The sequence below is a fragment of the Primulina huaijiensis genome, chromosome 11 (assembly GCF_012295235.1).
Source record: "Primulina huaijiensis isolate GDHJ02 chromosome 11, ASM1229523v2, whole genome shotgun sequence".
NCBI lineage: Eukaryota > Viridiplantae > Streptophyta > Magnoliopsida > Lamiales > Gesneriaceae > Primulina > Primulina huaijiensis.
In genome coordinates, this window is record NC_133316.1 from 4,125,127 (window position 1) to 4,146,110 (window position 20,984).

A 20,984-nucleotide genomic window follows, 5' to 3' on the forward strand; every position below is an offset into this window, starting at 1 on the left:
TGCCCATAGTTGGGTCATTTGTAAACTCCAAGTTCCAGATGTTCATTCTTAAGCGTGAGAGAGTGTGTTAGTTGTTCCACATCGGTAAGATAAAATACCCGGGAGTTGCATATATGGACTTGGACAATCCTCCCCTCTTGAGCTAGTTTTTAGGATTGAGTTAGGTCCAAATATCAATGTTAACAATAGATGGAAGCATAACTAAATTACTTGGATACTAATTTTGACAGTTTTAATTTCGATTGGATCACGCTTTGAGCCGATTTAAAATAAAAAGTATTTTTTAAAATCAAATTGTAAAAAAAATCGACACACTCCTGAGGTTAAAAAAAACTATGTATTTGAGTTTAAATATTTAGTAATTATATTATGTTGAAAATTAATATTTAAAATGTGTATGTTAAATATTTGAATGTTGAATATTTGAATGTTGAAAATAAGAGTTGTAAATATTGAAAATTAATGTGTGATGATGATGATTTTATTTTTGGATTATTTGTAAAGATTTTCTATAAATAGATCTCTCATTTGTGAAGAAAATCACAATTGAGTTGAGAAAAAAATATTATAAAGTGTGTAGTGTGATAATTTTGAGAGTTTGAGATTTTTACTTTTTACCGTAAATTTTTACTTTTTCACAACACGTTATCAGCACGAAGCTCTAAAAGTCCTCCATATTTTTCCAAGCTCCAAAACAGAAGAAAAAGGTAACAAAAGTAATAATATTTATTTTATTGTTTATTTATTTATTGTTTATATATTTAATATATAATATAATGTTATTATAAATAATAAAAATAAATTTTTCAAAAAAAAAACTTGTTATAAATCTTGGGAGGATGTTAAGATGACATCCCACACTCCCGGTAAGGGATACGATAAGTATAAAAGCCTGTAAGATTTTTAAACAAAATATCTTATGACACTTCATTATAGTATTGTGATATGATATACACAATTATTTAAAACATGACTAATATTATATACACCATATTATTACCATAAAATTATACAAATACATACATTTATTTTCTTGTACACCAACGGTCATAAACGGTAACAAAACGGCTAGTTTTTGCCCTATAAATATGATCTCACAAACATATTCAATCACTCCAACTTTCTCTTCTTCTCTAAAATTATTTTTCATCAAATTTTTGAAGAAAAAAGAAGATGGCTTTCACAAAGTTATTTTTAATTATTTTGGTTATAATACTCACGAATCTTGTACTTATCGGAGAATATCCTCCTCGTGTGTTTTCTTTATTTTTACGAATGCTTGTATTTGTTGTTTATCCATTACTTTGTATTGCAATATTCATCAACTAATAAAATGCATCGTAATTTTTTTAATACCACCATGTCAAACTTGGCAAAGCTCGAATTCATTGCTCTTGATATTACGGGAAAAAATTATATGTCATGGACTCTCGATGTAGAAACGCATCTTGAGTCATTAGGTCTAAATGAGACCATAAAAGAAAATGGCATATGCACATCACAAGAAAAGGCAAGAGTCATGATATTTTTGCGTCGACATCTCGACAAGGGATTAAAATGTGAATATCTGATTGAAAAAGATCACATGGCTTTGTGGAAGGGATTAAAAGAAAGATTCGAACATATAAGGGAAGTTATACTTCCGACCGCCCGAGATGAATGGAATACGTTGAGATTCCAAGATTTTAAGAAAGTCAGAGTGATTACAACTCGGCGATGTATCGAATAATCTCGCAGCTAAAATTTTGTGGGAATGAGGTTACAGAATCGGAAATGCTTGAAAAAACATTTTCCACTTTTCACGCATCAAATATAACTCTACAACAACAATATAGAGTGCGTGGATTTGCGAGATATTCTGAACTCATCGCCTGTCTTCTCGTGGCCGAAAAGAATAATGAGCGGTTAATGAGAAATCATCAGGCACGACCCACTGGTTCAACGGCATTTCCTGAAGTAAATGTCGTAAGCAAAAATTAATGTAAACCTGGAAACCAAAATCATAGTTATAAACAAGATTTTGGTCGAGGACAAAATCGAGGTCGTAGTCGTGGACATGGACGTGGACGTGGAAGTGGTCGTGGTCGTGGACGCGGCCGTGGTTTTGAAAATAATCGAGATAGTTATTTCTATAACTCATCTCAAAAGAGCGTCACAAACCATCCACCGAAAAGGCATCATGAGAATATGAGTGTTAATGAGATTCACTCAAAAAGATTTGAAAGTTCTTGTTTCAGATGTGGTACTCCAAGACATTGTTCCCGTATTTGTCGAGCCCCTGAGCACCTTTGTAAACTTTATAAAGAATCATTAAAAGGGAAAGAAAAGGAGACCAATTTTAATGAACACAATGAACCTTTGAATAATTCAACTCATTTTGATGCTGGAGATTTTCTGATTGATTTCTCAGACAATGACCAATTTGCTGGTGGAATAGATACGTAAAAAAAATTTTATTTTTCCATGTACTTGTATGATAATATTTTATCGTGTGTTAAATTTTTAAATATGTATTGTATTGTATTTTATTTTTATAAATGTATTGTCAGTAATTTTATTTCATTGCACATTTTTTTTGAAGTTCAAATATGGAAAATGCTATGAACCAAGCTGAAGTTTGCATACCTGATAGTGGTACAACGCACACTATCCTCCGAGATAAAAGATATTTCTTGGAACTAAAACTAACAAAAACAATGGTAAATACAATATCATGTCCTATAGACTTGATTAAAGGATGTGGTAAAGCACAATTTTTGTTACCTAATGGTACAAAATTTTTGATCAATGATGCTTCATATTCACCACAATCGAAAAGAAATTTGTTGAGTTTTAATGATATATATTCTTATGGGTATGATACTCAAACAATGAATGAAGGGAATGAGAAATATATGTGTCTTACCACATATAAATCAGGAAAGAAATATGTGATTGAAAAACTACCAATGCTCCCTACTGGATTGCATTATACACATATACGTCCCATTGAATCAAACATGGTAATTGATAATTCTTCAATATTAACCAATTGGCATGATCGATTAGGACATCCTGGTTCAACAATGATGCGAAGAATTATAGAAAATACACATGGTCATCCATTGAAAGACCAGAAGATCTTTCAGAATAATAAGTTTCAATGTAAAGCATGTTCTCTTGGAAAACTTATTATAAGACCATCACCAGCCAAAATCCAAACTGAATCACCAATGTTTCTTGAACGTATTCAGGGTGATATTTGTGGACCAATCCATCCACCATGTGGACCATTCAGATACTTTATGGTATTGATTGATGCCTCCAGCAGATGGTCACATGTATGTTTATTGTCAACTCGAAATGTTGCATTTGCAAGATTACTTGCTCAAATAATAAAATTGAGGAATCAATTTCCCGATTATACAATCAAGAAAATTAGACTTGATAATGCTGGTGAATTTACTTCCCAGACTTTCAATGATTATTGTATGTCTATGGGAATCATTGTTGAGCATCCTGTTGCTCATGTACATACTCAAAATGGATTGGCTGAATCATTGATTAAACGTCTGCAAATGATTGCTAGACCAATGATTATGAAAACAAAGCTCCCTATTTCTATATGGGGACATGCAATTTTACATGCTGCTTCATTAATTCGCATCAGACCAAGTGCATATCATAAATACTCCCCATTGCAGCTTGCATTTGGTAAAGAACCAGACATTTCTCATCTGAGAATTTTTGGATGTATGGTGTATGTGCCTATTGCACCACCTCAACGAAAGAAAATGGGACCTCAAAGAAAGATTGGAATTTATATTGGTTATGATAGTCCATCGATCATTCGATATCTTGAACCACAGACAGGCGACGTGTTCACAGCACGTTTTGCTGATTGTCATTTTAATGAGGAAATCTTCCCAATGTTAGGGGGAGAACAGAAACATACCGAAAAAGAAATTACATGGTATGTATCATCATTGTTACATCTGGATCCAAGAACAAAACAATGTGAAAAAGATGTACAGCAAATTGTGCACTTGCAAAGAANAGGACATCAAAGAAAGATTGGTATTTATATCGGTTATGATAGTCCATCAATCATTCGATATTTTGAACCTCAGACAGATGACGTGTTCACAGCACGTTTTGCTGATTGTCATTTTAATGAGGAAATCTTCCCAATGTTAGGGGGCTACAAGAAACATACCAAAAAGAAATTACATGGTATGTATCATCATTGTTACATCTGGATCCAAGAACACAACAATGTGAAAAAGATGTACAGCAAATTGTGCAATTGCAAAGAATAGCAAATCAAATACCAGATGCATTTACAGATACAAAAGGGGTAACTAAATCATATATTCATGCTGCAAATGCTCCTGCTCGAATTGAAATTCCAAATAAACAAATTGAACAAAGTCATGATGTCGTAAAACGCCTGAAGCGTGGAAGGCCAGTCGGTTCCAAGGATAAAAATCCTCGAAAAAGAAAATTCATAGAGAAACACAATGATCACAAAATAGAGAATGATGTTCCTGAAGAAACACATGATGATCACAAAATAGAGAATGTTGTTCCTGAAGAAACACATGATGATGAAAATGTTCTGTCAGAACCACAAACTGACGAGAATCATGAAATCTCTATTAATTATATTAATACTGGAAAAATATGGAACCGAAAAGATATAGAAGAAATTGATGATATATTTTCTTATAATGTGGCAATCGACATCATAAATGATAATGAAGATCATGAACCAAAATCTTTTGGTGAATGTAAAAATCGGCAGGATTGGATAAAATGGAAAGATGCCATCCAGGTTGAATTGGATTCGCTAAATAAACGTAATGTTTTTGGACCTATAGTCCTTACACCTGAAGGTGTAAAACCTGTTGGATACAAATGGGTTTTTATTCGAAAGCGAAATGAGAAAAATGAAATAGTAAGATATAAAGCTCGACTTGTTGCACAAGGTTTTTCTCAAAGGCCTGGAATTGATTATGAAGAAACGTATTCTCCTGTGATGGATGCAATTACGTTTCGGTATTTGATTAGCTTGGCAGTATCTGAAAATTTAGAAATGCGTCTTATGGATGTTGTTACAGCCTACTTATATGGATCACTTGATAGTAATATATATATAAAAATCCTGAAGGATTTAAGATGCCTGAAGCACAAAGTTCAAAACCCAGATAATGTTATTCTGTGAAATTACAAAGATCATTATATGGGTTAAAGCAATCTGGCCGAATGTGGTATAATCGGCTAAGTGATCATTTGATGAAAAAGGGATATGTAAATAATTAAATATGCCCTTGTGTTTTCATTAAGAAAACAACATCCAAATGCGTAATTATTGCTGTATATGTTGATGATTTAAACATCATTGGAACGAATAATGAAATTCATGAAGTTGTGTCATACTTGAAGGAAGAATTTGAAATGAAAGATTTTGGAAAAACCAAGTATTGTTTGGGTTTACAAATTGAACAAAAAGAATGTGGAATATTTGTTCACACTAAAAATTATACAGAAAAGATCCTTAAACGTTTTAATATGGATAAATCAAATCCTTTAAGTACTCCAATGATTGTTAGATCATTAAACATAGAAAAGGATCCATTCCGTCCATGTGAAGATGATGAAGATATTCTTGGTCCAGAAATACAATATTTAAGTGCTATCGGTGCCCTTATGTATCTTACAAATTGTACAAGGCTTGATATATCTTTTGCTGTAAATTTATTGGCAAGATTTAGCACATCTCCAACAAAGAGACACTGGAACGGAATTAAACATATATTCCGTTATCTACGAGGAACGACAGACTTGGGACTTTTGTATTCAAAAGATGCTAATCCAAGTATAATTGGTTATGCTGATGCTGGATACTTATCTGATCCACACAAGGCACGTTCCCAAACTGGATATGTATTTACTCGTGGAGGCACTGCAATTTCTTGGCGTTCACAGAAACAAACGCTCGTAACAACTTCATCAAATCATGCCGAGATTATTGCACTACATGAAGCAAGCCGTGAATGTGTGTGGTTAAAATCAATGACCCAACATATCCAAATCTCATGCGGATTATCATTCGACGAGAAGCCTGTGATACTATATGAAGATAATGCTGCATGTGTTGCTCAAATGAAAGAAGGATACATAAAAAGCGACAGAACTAAACATATTCCTCCTAAGTTCTTCGCATTCACCAAGGAGCTTGAGAAGAATAAATGTATTGATGTTCGTCACATTCAATCAAGTGAAAACTCATCAGATCTCTTCACAAAGGCACTTCCTACGACAATATTCAGAAAGCACATATATAATATTGGGATGCGCAATCTACGAAATTTGTGAAGAATTGTTCGTGTCAACATGAGGGGGAGTTTACGTGACTGCACTCTTTTTCCCTTACTATGGTTTTTATCCCAATTGGTTTTTCCTAATAAGGTTTTTAATGAGGCAGTACAAAAACACGTAATGAAGACATCATCGTATCATGATCATCATCACAAGGGGAGTGTTGAAAATTAATATTTAAAATGTGTATGTTGAATATTTGAATGTTGAAAATAAGAGTTGTAAATATTGAAAATTAGTGTGTGATGATGTATGTAATGATGATTTTATTTTTGGATTATTTGTAAAGATTTTCTATAAATAGATCTCTCATTTGTAAAGAAATCACAATTGAGTTGAGAGAAAAATATTATAAAGTGTGTAGTGTGATAATTTTGAGAGTTTGAGATTTTTACTTTTTACCGTAAATTTTTACTTTTCACAACATATTATAAAATTTATTAATTTTTAATATTTAGTTAAAATAAATAAAAATTGAGGTTAGATATACTAATTGTATGAATTAAATTGCCATACGTGAACTTTGATTTCAAATCTCGAAACTTTCTTACTTGAAAAGCCACCAAATACTCGGACTATTTTGGTTTTAGATTCCGAACAGAGGATTTTGTGTACCTCCAAGAACGCTAAAACGGACCCGAAGTGACTGGCTTCCCGCGACTCTTCGAGGATTCTTCATTTCCCAAAACCTGCGTTCTCCCCTACACTAATTCTTCGGGCCCTTTTCTGTTATATGGAGAAATACAGCGGGAAATTGGATATCGTCGCTGGTCGAGAAGAAGCAGGAGCTATGGAAGAGGAAGCACAAGAAGAAGATATGAGTAATGGCAGCATTTTTTCTGAGTTGAAACACCACTGCATACAACTCGTGGGCCTCTATCAAAATCCCCAGAAAAATCCCTACGCAGTCACTCAACTCCTTCACCTTCTCCAACGATTACCCTCTCCATCCATTCACCCGTTCTTTGAGTATCTCTCTTTTCTTAACTTGTTGCATCATTGTTTAAACGAATTCTGTATGCCCTTTATTGTGAACTGTATTGTGAAACACGGAATTTTTTTTTTTTAACGGGCTGTTGTCGTTTCCTTGTTTGATACTAAACTTACATTTGATATAAATAAATGTGAATCAAGGAGATTTACATTTTTGTTGCGAGAAAGTTATTCATTTGTTTACTGTATTTAGTTTCATGTTTTATCATGGTGTTGGGACTTGAATATTTAAAGCAATTTCGCTGTTTTGCTACAGCGTGTTCAAAAAGTATGCACCTACGCAATTGGGTTTATCAGATTTTACTCTTTATATGTCATAGTTTATTTTACTTAGATTGATTGAATCTGTTTGCTTATTAATATTATTTTGTTTTCCAGCTATATTTTGTTTCCGTTGCTGCTTCTATTCGACGCAGCAGTTAACTGTAGGTCTTCAATAAATTTTGAGTCCAAGGATAAATCCCTGGCGTTTAATGCCTTAGAAACGCCACATCAAGTGAGTGACTCAGTGGCGGAAGAGGTTGTTTTTTGTTTGGAGGAAATTCTGAAGAAGTGTCGTTTGGGATCTGTTGATCAGGTACTCAAAACTAATTGTGTCATTTAGCAGCTAGGGAGTTTGGGAGATGTGGCTGTTCATCAAAGGGATTGTCGCTCTGAAAGTCTTCTAGCATTAAGTCTGTATATCTAATGGTGTAATAGTGGGGCTCCCCCTTATGCGGATAGCTTTTTGTCCCTTGGATCGTTGGTGTATATTTTTTCATGTTGCTCATACTGCTAGTGTGTGATGTTCCAAAACGTATTTTTCAAATGGAACTACATGTACTTTTCTTTGCAGATGGTTGTAATTCTAAAGAAATTATCTCACGGTGCATCGCTTTCTCCACTGGAAGGTTCAGAAGAATTTCGTGAAGGAGTAATTAGGTGTTTCAGAGCATTGATGCTTAATTTGTGTCCTTGTTCTGATGATGACTGCCCGTGCAAACAAATTGGTGATTGGCCTATTTTTCCAGCTGAGAAAGAGTTGCCATTTTTTCCAGCTTCAAGGCTCTCTATATATGATTCAGTTCCAAAAGAATGTTTATTAACATTTCTTCAGTCTGAACCTGCTTCTGCTGCTGTTGGACACTGGCTTTCTCTTCTTCTCAAGGCATGTATCTGTCCCACTTTATGATCTTTCTGTCTGTTTTCTCCCTTTTGTTTATGTGCACAACCTTCTTACAAAAGTCTAACTTGAGTATGTACTTGAAGGCTGCAGACGTTGAAGCTACAAGAGGGCATCGAGGCAGTTCGAGGCTTCGAGTTGAAGCCTTGATGACACTGCGAGTGCTTGTAGCCAAGGTATTCTCTACTGCTTTCAACTTATGGAGCTTTGTGTGAAGCCCAATGTACGTACACAAGTCATATTCGTAAATGGATCCTGCAGGTTGGTACTGCAGATGCATTGGCTTTTTATTTACCAGGTGTTGTCAGTCAAATTGGAAAAGTGTTGCATGTTTCAAGAACGATGATTAGTGGGGCAGCTGGAAGTACGGAAGCGCTGAGTCAGGCGGTTAGAGGTCTGACTGAATATCTTGGAATAGTTCTTGAGGATGATAGCCTTGGTGTCCGCATGAATGATTCTTCTGGCCCTTGTTTGAGTAAAGATAAACCTCTTGCATCATTCCTTGAGGAACTCCGTAACCTGCCTGCTAAAAATCAAGAGCGGGATGAGAAGGTAGCAGATTCGTTCGTGTCTCCTCAAGCAAGCACCACATTGTCTGGCCAGGAGACTCATCTCAAATCCAGCATTAAAAATGCATCATTGCGTGTGAAGCGTACAACTGATTGGTTAAAAAATACCACTCTTCATGTGAACAAACTTTTGTCAGCAACCTTTCCTCATGTAAGTTTCATGGTTATCATTTATGATCCTATATCTTAGTTTTTTTTCTTTGTTAATTTGTAACTTGAATCTTCGGAAATCTACTCCCTTCATCTTTCAGCTTTGTCTTCATCCAACTACAAAAGTGAGACTAGGACTTTTGGCTGCCGTTAAGGTGCTCTTATGTAAGTGCAGCTACACACTGAAGGAAAGCAGGCAAATGCTTTTGGTGAGCTTTAATTCAGAATCAACGTTCAGTAATTTTTAATTTCCTTCCGTTTGTGGGTTATGTGTTTGAAAATATAATGGTATCCACATCATTTTTTATGAATGTTTGTTGGATATCATTATTTGGTTTGAATTGAGTTATCTTCCAGAATCTTGTTTCCTGCTTCATTTATGGGGTCCATAAGGAATTTTAACCTCTGTAGGTAGGAAATATAAATATCTCCATACTGGCTGTATAACCAGGAAAGGCTGGCCGCATGAACACCATGTGCATGCTACCCCACAAACATGACGAATATGCCAAGTGGTGGCTATTTTGGTTAACGACGTTTTAGTGGCTTTCCTGATAAGAATCTGTTATTTATTTCCAAACTTTCTTTTCTAGTTCATTTTATTTCCCATTCCGGATTCTATGTTGCCGCCTTTTCGGGCGTTTTGGAGCCTCAAACTCTGGCACGGTGTTTTCTATAAGATGCCTCCAAATGCTGCAGTGTTTGGAAATAGTTGTTGATGAATTTAAACAAATGAAGCAATATTAGTATCATAAGTTAATATATCTGACTTGTTTGCTACTCCAGGAATGCTTGTTTGTCTTGATCTGCGATGATTCTGAAGAGGTGTCCTCTGATGCTAAGGCATTCTTTGGACTTGTGTTGTCATCCAGAGAAAATGATCAACTCGAGCATGATACCACAGAGATTTTTAGCAGGTCTTTTTGCTCCGTATGTTGTCACCTTATCTTGGAAAAGTTATAATGTTGTGCCCATGCATTTCATTTGCAGGCTTGTTGAAAAGCTTCCTCAAGTAATGTTGAGTAATGAGGAGTCACTTTCTCTATTACATGCTCGGAAATTACTTGCAGTGACATGCTTTTGCGGTCCACGTCTTATCTCAGACTACCTTCTTCTTTCTCCTGTATGATTACTTTATCATCTTTCTTCCATGTTTGTTCCAAATATTCATTTTACTGTTGTCATTTTAAATTTGATACCAATTGAGCTGCAGTTAACCTGTGGCTTGGGATAATGCGGCAGTATTCTGCAAAGTAACCTTGTCCTTTTCCTGTGTATGCATTTCATTACGATTCTGATTATGGATGGATAAAGAAGATTGTGATAATTTTAGCTCAGCATTATTCATAGGAAGTTACCACTCAACACCTAATTTCAGATTTGCTCTTAGTTTCTTGTTCTACCTCGAGGCCTTGGCCCTAAATGTTCCTTTTTCCCATGAGGTGTAGCAAATTAGTTGATGAAAAAAGCCGATGAAATGAGGAGTAAAAGAGTAGTGAAATTGTAAGCTAATTTAAGTTTGCTGTTGATATTGGTAGATGTAAGACCTGTTCAATTAATGAAATTTGTATGCTTTATACAGTCATCTAACCACAGTAAGTACTTTGACGTTTTAATCAATAACCCTTTGTGATCAATATATTTTTAGTTGTCATGGGTTCCTGTCTTCTACAGAACTAACTGCCGATATTTCTTATGTTTTACATTTTCATCCCATGATATGGTAATATGCTGCCAAATCCATGCCCTTTGCAATAATAACATATCTATTACGTGTCTCCTATAGTGTCTCTCTGACCTTATCCCACTTTTGTTGAAACGCTTATAACCTCAGCAACAAATTCATCTAAAATTCTAAATGTTTTATGGACCTTTAGGTGCTTGGTGCTCCCACTTTTGTACTCCTTTATTCTCTTTGTATCTCTTGTATTGCTCATTTTTTGATAAGATGGAAAGTTTTTAGTATATCAATGACTGAGTTAATCTAGAAAACAAAACTAAGAACTGTATCAGAAATTTTATTCTGTCTCAGCATGCGTTTTCCCTGAAGACAGCATTCTGAAGATACGTCATTTTGATTTTTGCATAACCAATAAGATTAACAACACACCAGTTTTTTCTTTCTTGGAAGTGTCGTCACTTTACTGATTTACCCTAGTTGAGTTCCACACACATTTTTACGCACTTTCTTGTACTGATGCCTTGTAGGTGAATACTGCTCGCTTCTTGGATGTTTTTGCCCTCTGTATGAGTCAGAAATCAGTCTTTTCTGGTTCACTCAACAAACTTGCATCAACAAAACCATCTTCACATGGATTCATACATTCTATAGCTGAGATCAAGGCTACAAACAATGTCAACCATGGAAATTCTGAATATTTAGGTTTTCAAAACAGAAAACTTCTTCCCCCATTGGAAAATTTACAGAAGGAATATGAGCTGCCTAAAATGCCACCCTGGTTTTCTCGCGTTGGCAGTCAGAAATTGTACGAAACTCTTGGCGGAATTCTTAGACTAGTCAGTCTGTACATGTTTGCAGGTTATTTTTATCTGTATTTTTTGTTGAATAAATTCACTTCTTTTTTAATTTGTAACTTTACACCAGATCATTTTCTGTTCTTTTTTAGATTCTAGAATTGAAGGGTCTTTTTCTATGTTAATTGACATCCTCCTGGGACACTTGCGTAATTTGATAGCGAAGTTGCGGACAAAAGAATACTGCAAGGAAAGCTGGCAGTCATGGTATAAGCGAACTGGTTCAGGGGATTTAGTTCGGCAGGCTAGTACTGCAACATGTATTTTAAATGAGATCGTGTTCGGTCTGTCTGATCAAGCTATTACGTCTTTCAGCAGAATGTTTGAATCTAATCGACAACAAGATAACAAGGAATTCATTCAGAATAGCATTAGATCATGTGAATATAAATATGTTGTGCCAGAACATTATGTTCAAAAGATTTCTAAAAATTGTGATGCTAGGAGTCACTTGATTGATATCATTGGCGTTATACTACATGAATATCTATCGACTGAAGTATGGGATCTTCCACTCGAATACTCAGCTTCTCTTCAACAATCTGGAGAAGATGGAGAAATAAGTTTGCATTTTTTTCATGATAATGCAATGTTACACCAGGTTTTAGATAATAACGTTTGTTACTTTTTCTTTGATAAATATTTATTATTGTTCCCATGGACTGAAGATTCATAAATATGCAGTACTGATTTTAAACTTCCTTTACTCAATAGGTTATTATTGAGGGGATTGGCATATTTAGTATCTGCCTCAGCAAAGAATTTTCAACGTCTGGATTCCTTCAATCTTCGCTTTATAGGTTGCTTGAAAATGTTATTTGCTCAAATTTCCACGTCAGAAGAGCATCTGATGCTGTTTTACTGGCTATCTCTGCTGCTCATGGCTGTCCAACTGTGAGTACTGATGGCGCAGTTCTCATTTGGTGTAGATGTTTTGAGTAGTAAACGTTACTGTATAAAATGGTTTCAGGTGGGACACTTAGTATTAGCAAACTCAGACTATGTGATTGATTCAATATGTCAGCAACTACGCCACTTAGATCTCAACCCTCATGCGTCGAATGTTCTTGCTTCCATGCTTTCTTACATTGGCGTTGCTGATAAGATTTTGCCATTGTTGGACGAGCCGGTATGACTTCGTTGGTTTGGGGGAATTATTATTGCTATTTACATTTTGTAAATGGTGTTTTCTTCAAGAAATATGGTAATTTCCTTAATTTATTCTATCTATAACTCCTGTGATCTGATGCAGTAGACTTGTGCAGATGCGCACAGTCTCTATGGAACTTGAAATTCTTGGTAGACATCAGCACCCAAATTTGACCATCTCCTTCTTGAAGGTCTCTCTGATAATCAAAATTTTATCTTAATTTGGATTTTGAGATAGTTCTCATTGATAACTGCCTGGTTGAGAAAATTAGACATTTTGGTGGTATGATTTTGCGATATATCCTTGTGTTTTCAAGTATCATCCTGGAATGTTTGTCTTTTTTTATATCGAACCAACTTTTAAGCTGATGTACCAGATGCTGTTTGTTGAAATGTTGTATAATGATCCGTTTTCATGTTTTTGTTTGCTTAGGTAGTTGCAGAAATAGCCAAGGCATCCAAACGCGAGGCCAGTACCCTACCCAATCAAGTGGAGTCATACAGGAAAGTTGTCGACTCTATTGTGTTGAATGAAGAGCAGAGTGCAGGAAAGTATGCTGACCATTGCATTTCATAGGATCATAGGATCACAAACTTAGAAACATTGAGATCTGGAAAATCAATCTTTATTTCTCTTCGATCTTTGTAAAATATAGTATGCATCATTCATTATCTAGTTTATCGATAAATGTGGCAGGTGATACACCTTCTTACAAGTGTTTCGTCTCGTAGTTTATCTAAAAGTAACATAAAACGTTGGGCAACTGAGAGGCTTGAAGGCCAGCTTTACCTCACTCTTGTTACTTCTCTAATTTTGTGGATTAGAGAATGTCTTATTAGCTTATGGAAAAGGGAAATAGTTCTGCATTTTGTTAGTTCTGCATATGAAGCATACATTTTTACTTAAGGTTTAACACAGTTCAATCTGTGTTGTTTGATGATAACATGTTGTCATGTGTTATCCATGTCATCTTGTCAAGATTAATAAGAATGCTAAAAGTATGGGGATAAATATGAATCAATATGGAATGACATTCTACTTAGCAAGCTGAACGGATAAAAAGCATCAAATTCCTGGTGTTATTTGAAAAATTAGTGAAGAAACCAGTGCTTCTTGTTACGATAAAAAAGACATCCTCTTCCCAAAGCCCTGTATAGTTTGTGTCATGGACACGATTAAGCCTTGTAAAAAAACTGAATACTGATTGACAAAATTAGAAAATGGTCTCTATTTATTATGATCCTGACAAATAGGTGAACTGGTTGCTTTTCCGCAAATAAGAGTTAAGATGACATCAGTGTACAAAACACACAAGGGACAAAAAGAAGCAACTTCTCTCTACACAAATACTGCAACGACTAGTTTTGATCCTTATACTAGAGTATCAACAATGTTCTTAAGCAGGATGAATTAGTTGTTCACGAAAGATTATGTTAGGACACGCATGATTACCTGAAGACATGATGAGTTTATTGGAGTTGGGTTTTATGTTAATATATTAACGGTGTCTTGTTCTATCCAGAAACAGACAGTCAAATTTGGTCCAGTGAGGCTGATAAACAAGTACATGAATGTGAATCAATTCTATTCAAGTTGAATGACTCCAGAAGATATCGACAAATAGTTGGATCTATTGCAGGGTCATGTCTAGTTGCTGTAACTCCATTAATTTCTTCTTCTGACCCAGCAGCATGCTTTATTGCTCTAGATGTAGTTGAGGTATAGTTCTGATTTCAAGAAAATTTGGACTTATCTATTGATGTACATTTTAGGACTATTTATTCGTCTTATTGACCGGACTCCAAATGTTATGGTCCTACTTGATTATACTATCAGAATACAAATTAGTCAGGCTAAGGGATCTTCACCCACAAAACCCATTTCCCAAACTTGGGATGATAGACCCGAGTCACCATTTTCATCGTATAAGCTTTGGTCCCAAATATGAAGTGTCTATTTTTTTTATCTAATAAATCTTATATGCATTAGATACGATTATTTATTTTTCTATATTATCTTAAAATCCATTGCAAATGTTATTTAATTATAGTGGCATCATGATGATGTGATCGAGTAATCAGTTTCATGACCTTTGTGTTTGATGTCAGAAGGTACTTCTTTGTGCATCGCATGCAGGCTATTATCTGCAAAATATTATCAAATCTGTAAAGATATTATTTAGATAGGATAATAATTAAATATTTAAGTTAGTTATTATTTTAATTTTAGAGATGGTCTTTTGGATTAGATTAGTGAGAAAGCATGTGATTAATTTATCTACAAGTACGTGCACTCTGGCGTTTAGTTTTTTCAAGGAATAATAATTATTTTTGCTTCCCAAAACTACATGTTATCAGAGCTAGGTTTCGATAGTCCTTTTCTTCATGGCTAAAACAGCATTGACAGGAAGAAACCATAGTTCGCCGAATAGCTAATCTGAAACATCTTCTGAAAGTACCAACTCAATGGCGTTAGGTTTTATCCGGTAAAAGGTAGTCTACAGATTATTGTTCACAAACTCAATGGGAAGAGCTGCCTCGAGTGGACAATCCACGAAGTTTGCGATTGGTGGAAGAGGAAAATTGGGGCATTTGACAGGGGAGACAAAACGACGGGCAGATATGGGTCCAACCCTAAAAAATGTGCGTTTGAAAATTCTCTATCACCTCCTGGCTTATTAATTAGATGGAAAGAAAGCCTTATTTGTTTCTACCCACTGACAAAGAAGTTTGGTAAACTGTCCGAGATTTTTAGTATAATTTGGATAACTAGTTGCAGATTGTTCGTCAAAGCTCTTGCTATTTCAACAAAATAGAGTTGCTGCAAAAAAAACATCATTTGGACATGATGTGGGCATCAGTCTTTTCCGCTAAGGTTCCTAATTCTCTTTAGGGTGAGGCTATCCTTTTTGCAACTTATCTCATAAATCGATTACCTCGTTAAGATTTTGAACATCGAGACTCCTTTAGATATTTCAATAAATATTATCCAACTAATAGGTTTTATTAAATATTACCTTTAGAGATTTTTCGTTGTACAGCTTTTGTGCACATTCATAAACCTAGCCATGGAAACCTTGATCTCCAGGCTCCAAAGTGTGTATTTGTTGGCTATGCATTTAATCAGAAAGGTTACAAATATTTTGACCTGCTGATAAAATGGTTGTCACCATGGATGTAACTTTTTTCGAAAACAAATTTTTTTCCGATACTCATCTTCAAAGGGGGGAGAGAATTGAAGATTCTGGACAATTACACTTCGATTTATAATTTATTTGTGTCTCCTTCAACCATGGTTATACCTGATCTAGAAAGTGAGAAACCAGCTGAAAGTGGAAACCTGGTGGTAACAAACACAAGGGTGATACAATTTGACATTGCCTACTCACGACGGGATACAACTAAAAAAAGGGAAATCAGATTATCCGCTGCATTATCATTATCTGAGCTAGATCCTTAGTCCAGAAGTCCTATATCTGATTTAATGAATTTATTGACTTAGACATACCCATTGCTTTTCGAGAAGGTGTAAGATCATGTACCAAACACCCCTTGTCCAACTATATATCATACGATAACCTCTCACCCAACCTTTTTGTTTTTACCTTACAACTCTCTTGTTTGAAGATGAGGTGCACAGGATGCTCCAACGGTTTCAGGGTGGAAAGTGGCTATCTCGAGGGGGATGAGATCTCTTGAAAAAAACCAGACATGGGAGATGGTTGACTTGCCCAGAGGAACGACAACTGTGGGATGTTATTGTGTTTTCACAATGAAATACTAGTTAGATGAGTCACTTGAGAGGTATAAGCGATGCTAGCTGCCAAAGGATTTACTCAAACCTACCGAAACAACATTATATTGATTAATAAAATAATTACAAAAAAGCGAACCAAAGGTCCACATAAAAACGATATGAATCCACAATCAAAATAGATTAACATAGTGCTAAATCATAATCTCTATACAAATTTGAGATGGAAAACGATTTGAACTCTACAATCTTGGAACTCCAGCATGAAAACCTGAATTTAATTTGTCCCATCACTCCTTGATTGAATCTTCTGGATCTACAAAGATCATCATATTCCTTCTCCATCCACACTGACCAACTCAAACAGTGAACCACCATCCGCCTCGAATAGATCTCAAGTTGATCTTGGAGATACCCAAATCAAGCCAAACTCCGCCAAAGCTTTAAACCAAGACAACTTCAAAAAGGACAATGCAGCAGCACCTTGATTGGTCTTTATAACAATTGTATGTAAAAAAACGTATTTCCAAATGGAGCTTTGGAAAAAGAAGTATACATGGATGCGCCTCCTACATTCGAGGAAAGATTTGATTTGAAAGCAATTCCCGAGGGCCTGGTTTTGGAGGTTTTCTCAATTTTCCAGAATCAAGGGAACACTCAAGGGAAAGCTGATCATACCATGTTTATAAACATGCATGCGATGGCAAGAGGCGGTACTGATTTTCATGTGGATGATATAATCCTCACCGGATATGATCTGCGTGAGATGGACGGACTAAAACATCGCAAGCATCAAAATTTGAGATCAAAGATTTGGGCCATCTAAGATATTTTCTTGGGATAGAAGTGGCTTGATCAAGGAAGGGAATTGTTATGTCACAACAAAAGTATGTCCTTGATCTGCTCAAAGAAACAGATATGAATGGACGTAGACCATCAGGCACCCCCCAATTGATCCCAATTAGAAACTTGGAGATGACAAAGGTCTCTCGGTTTCAGAAGTTGATAGGGAAATGATTTACTTGTCACATACACAATCGGATGTTGCATTTGCTGTGAATCTAGTAAGTCAGTTTATACATCCACCCTGTGAGAAGCATCTTGATGTAATCTATCGAATCTTCAGATATTTGAGAAGTGCCCTGGGGAAAGGTTTATGATTTAAGAAAATTACACAAAAGAATATTGACGCTTACACTGATGCAGATTTGGCATTTCAATCATCAATTGGAGATCTACTTAAGGCTATTGTACGTATATGTTTGGGGCAAATTGGTAACATGGCAGAGTAAGAAACAAAATGTGGTCGCAAGAAGCAGAATAATCATGCTATGGCTTATGGTGTCTGTGAGATGTTGTGGTTGCATCGAATCCTAGAAGAGCCGGAGATACCAATAGACATGCCACTGGAACTTTACTGGGATAGCAATGCTGCCATTAATATTACTTAGAACCTATTATAACATGATTTTACATGTTGAAATTGACATTTATTTTATGAAGAAGATTGACTGACCGCTATTTGTATGCCATTTGTTCCAACAATGCAACAAATAGCTAATATTCTCTCCGAATGACTGTTCAGACCTAATTAGCAAGTTGGGTATGATTAACATCTGTGCTCCGATTTGAGGGGTGTCAAATATTATCAAATCTAAGATATTATTTAGATAGGATGATATTTAAATATTTAAGTTAGACATTATTTTAAATTTTAGAGATAGTGTTTTAGATTATATTAGTTTGAAAGCTTGTGATTAATTTATCTTTTAGTACATGTACTCTGCTATTGGTGCTTCATCATTTTTTCTTCCCAAAACTGCATAAGCCATTCCTCACACATTCTCCAGAGTGCTTGAAAACTTTTGTTATATATGTAACAAATGTCAATGATACTTTCTTAAAGGGTATGAGAGATTACATTCGTCAAGCTACGTTATCTTGCTCTTCTCAGCCCTAAGAGTTGTTTCTTCTTTTCTTTGTTTCCTAGGATGGCATCAAAGCACTTACCAAAATGGAAGAAGCCTACAAGCATGAGAAAGAAATTAAAGAAGTGATTGAGCAATTCATTCAGTCCCATTCATTCCATGGACTTCAGGATAATTTGGATGCTGCTAAGGATGAAACTGGGGAGAACAGATTGCTTCCTGCAATGAATAAAATTTGGCCATTCTTTGTGTCTTGTTTCCAAAATAAGAATCTATTGGTGAGTGCTTGTACTAATCGTAGATTTTATCTCATAATTATCAGTTTTTATCTGCGGCATGATGATTTGTTTAAAAAATTTATGAAGCTTTAGCATGATGAAATAGTTTTATCTCAAGGTCTGATCCTCTATTTTGAATGCAATAGTTTTTTAAACAAAGATTTCAGAAGTACTGTTAGTTTGTAATGAACTTGAAACTCATGGTGATTTGTTCACAGTTTTTTTCGGAAAAAAAAATTGGAATTCCTGAAATTTTTTTGGAAAATGTGATGTATGTTTAGTTTTATTTTCCGAGGAGTTATTTTTTTAAACTAATGTTGTGTGTTGTAAGAATGTGTAAATTTAGTGACATTTCTCACTGCAGATATTACACTATTTAAGTCTGTATTGTGCTAATGTTGTGGTTATAGGTATATAATTTCTATATATAATGTGAGGGTATTTTTGAAATTTTAGAATATGATTTATCAGATTAGAATATATAGGATATAATAAATACAGATGTTGGGGAGTGGTGAAAAATTAAACAAACATCGATTATTTTGGGAGATGGTAAACGGGAGAGGATAATATGTTTTTTGAGAAGAATTGTTCTCATGTCTTGGAATCTTGTCAAATTTATCATTTAACTAATACCGCAGGCAATTCGAAGATGCTGTCAAGCAATCAGTACCACAGTTCAAATATGTGGAGGAGACTTCTTTTCTCGTCGATTTCATTCTGATGGGGCCTACTTCTGGAAACTTCTAAACACGTCGCCATTACAGAAGAAGCCCATCTCAAAAAATGAAAGAAAACCAATGCAACTTCCATATAGGAGCGGTGCCATGTCATCCGAAGATCCTATGTCCGAGCTATCTAACCTGAAAGCCCAGATATCGATTCTTGATATGATTTCAGACTTAGCTAGTGACAAAAAAAGTGCTTCGGCCTTGGCTTCACACGCAGTATTGAAAAAGATCAGTGGTGTAGTTGTAGGGATAGCATGCAGTGGGGTTAAAGGTCTTCAAGATGCTTCTGTAAAAGCCCTTGCAGGACTAGCATGTATCGACCCTGATCTTATATGGCTTCTTTTGGCTGATGTATACTACTCGACAAAGAAAGATTTACCATCTCCACCTTCGGAGTTCCCGGAAATTACTGAATTACTGCCTCCACCGTTGGGGAAAGAGTATCTTTACGTGTTGTATGGAGGTCAGAGTTATGGTTTTGACATTGATTTCACCTCTGTTGAATGTGTTTTCAAAAAATTGTGTGCGCTAGTGTTTGCAGAGCAGATGTATTCTTAAGATTTTTCGGTAAAGATGGATTATATTTTTATGCAGTATAGCGTTCTAATTTCACACATTTACGACTGCTAACAAACAGATGCGATGTAAATTAGAAGTAGTCAAACAATGTGGTGTTGACATCAATGTGCATGTTATTTTGTAACGTTCTTTTTATTTATATATATATCTATATCTATACTATACATATTATAAAAGTGTGAACCAAGGTCAAAGTTTTTCTATTGTGTACTGTCAACTTTGTCCTTAATTTGTACATACAGGATAAATTTAGTGAGGATATTTTTGTAAAATCAGTTATTATGATCAGGACAAAATTGTCAAACTACATTTATGCTAGATAATGATCAAGTTGCTAAGAAAGTTGAAACTCTAAAATTATTTGATTTTTATTTTCTTGTACATGAATTGAACAAATTTTTTTCACAAAAAATATTAATTTGAAAAGATTGAAATACCGAAATACATTGGTTTTATTTGCTTATAGATGAAGTGAAAAGAATTTTTTCACAAAAAACTTAATTTGTAGATTTTTTCACAAAAAAGTTAATTTGTAGAAGATTAAATACCAAAATTCTTTAGTTTTATTTGCCTGTAAATAAAGTGAAAATATTTTTTTCACAAAAAAATTAATTTGTATAAAGATATGATGTTAAATATCTTTTATTTTACGTTAATTAAGATTAATTATTTTAAAACGAATAATTAAACTAGTGAAGCCAAATAATTAAACTAATTTTCTTTTTGTTTTAACAGGGTTGGTGTCGTGAAAAAAGTTCGACATTTAATTACATTTACAAAATGATACAAGAATTAT

The 20,984-nt window shown here is 34.9% G+C and overlaps 1 protein-coding gene across 2 annotated transcripts; it reads left to right on the top strand.

The window, feature by feature from the left end:
• Positions 1-6,878: 6,878 nt before the first annotated feature.
• LOC140988691 (uncharacterized) lies at positions 6,879-20,284 on the top strand. 2 transcript variants are annotated; one of them, XM_073457734.1, is made up of 17 exons: positions 6,879-7,329; positions 7,732-7,930; positions 8,189-8,500; positions 8,602-8,691; positions 8,777-9,235; positions 9,336-9,443; positions 10,021-10,151; positions 10,225-10,357; positions 11,443-11,773; positions 11,862-12,370; positions 12,484-12,663; positions 12,740-12,898; positions 13,035-13,109; positions 13,352-13,470; positions 14,452-14,638; positions 18,663-18,878; positions 19,520-20,284. In XM_073457734.1, exons 1-17 carry the CDS (start codon positions 7,094-7,096, stop codon positions 20,165-20,167), a joined length of 4,092 nt encoding a protein of 1,363 aa, XP_073313835.1. In that variant the 5' UTR covers positions 6,879-7,093; the 3' UTR covers positions 20,168-20,284. The 2 variants fall into 2 exon arrangements, with proteins under 2 accessions (XP_073313835.1, XP_073313836.1); XM_073457735.1 differs by having other exon boundaries at positions 13,352-13,460; positions 14,442-14,638.
• The last annotated feature ends 700 nt before the right edge of the window (positions 20,285-20,984 follow it).

Coding starts and splice junctions, on each gene's coding strand:
- LOC140988691 (XM_073457734.1), top strand. CDS start 7,094: ATGGAGAAATACAGCGGGAAATTGGATATCGTCGCTGGTCGAGAAGAA. Junction 8,692..8,776: donor TGCGAGTGCTTGTAGCCAAG/GTATTCTCTACT, acceptor TGGATCCTGCAG/GTTGGTACTGCAGATGCATT. Junction 9,236..9,335: donor TGTCAGCAACCTTTCCTCAT/GTAAGTTTCATG, acceptor TTCATCTTTCAG/CTTTGTCTTCATCCAACTAC.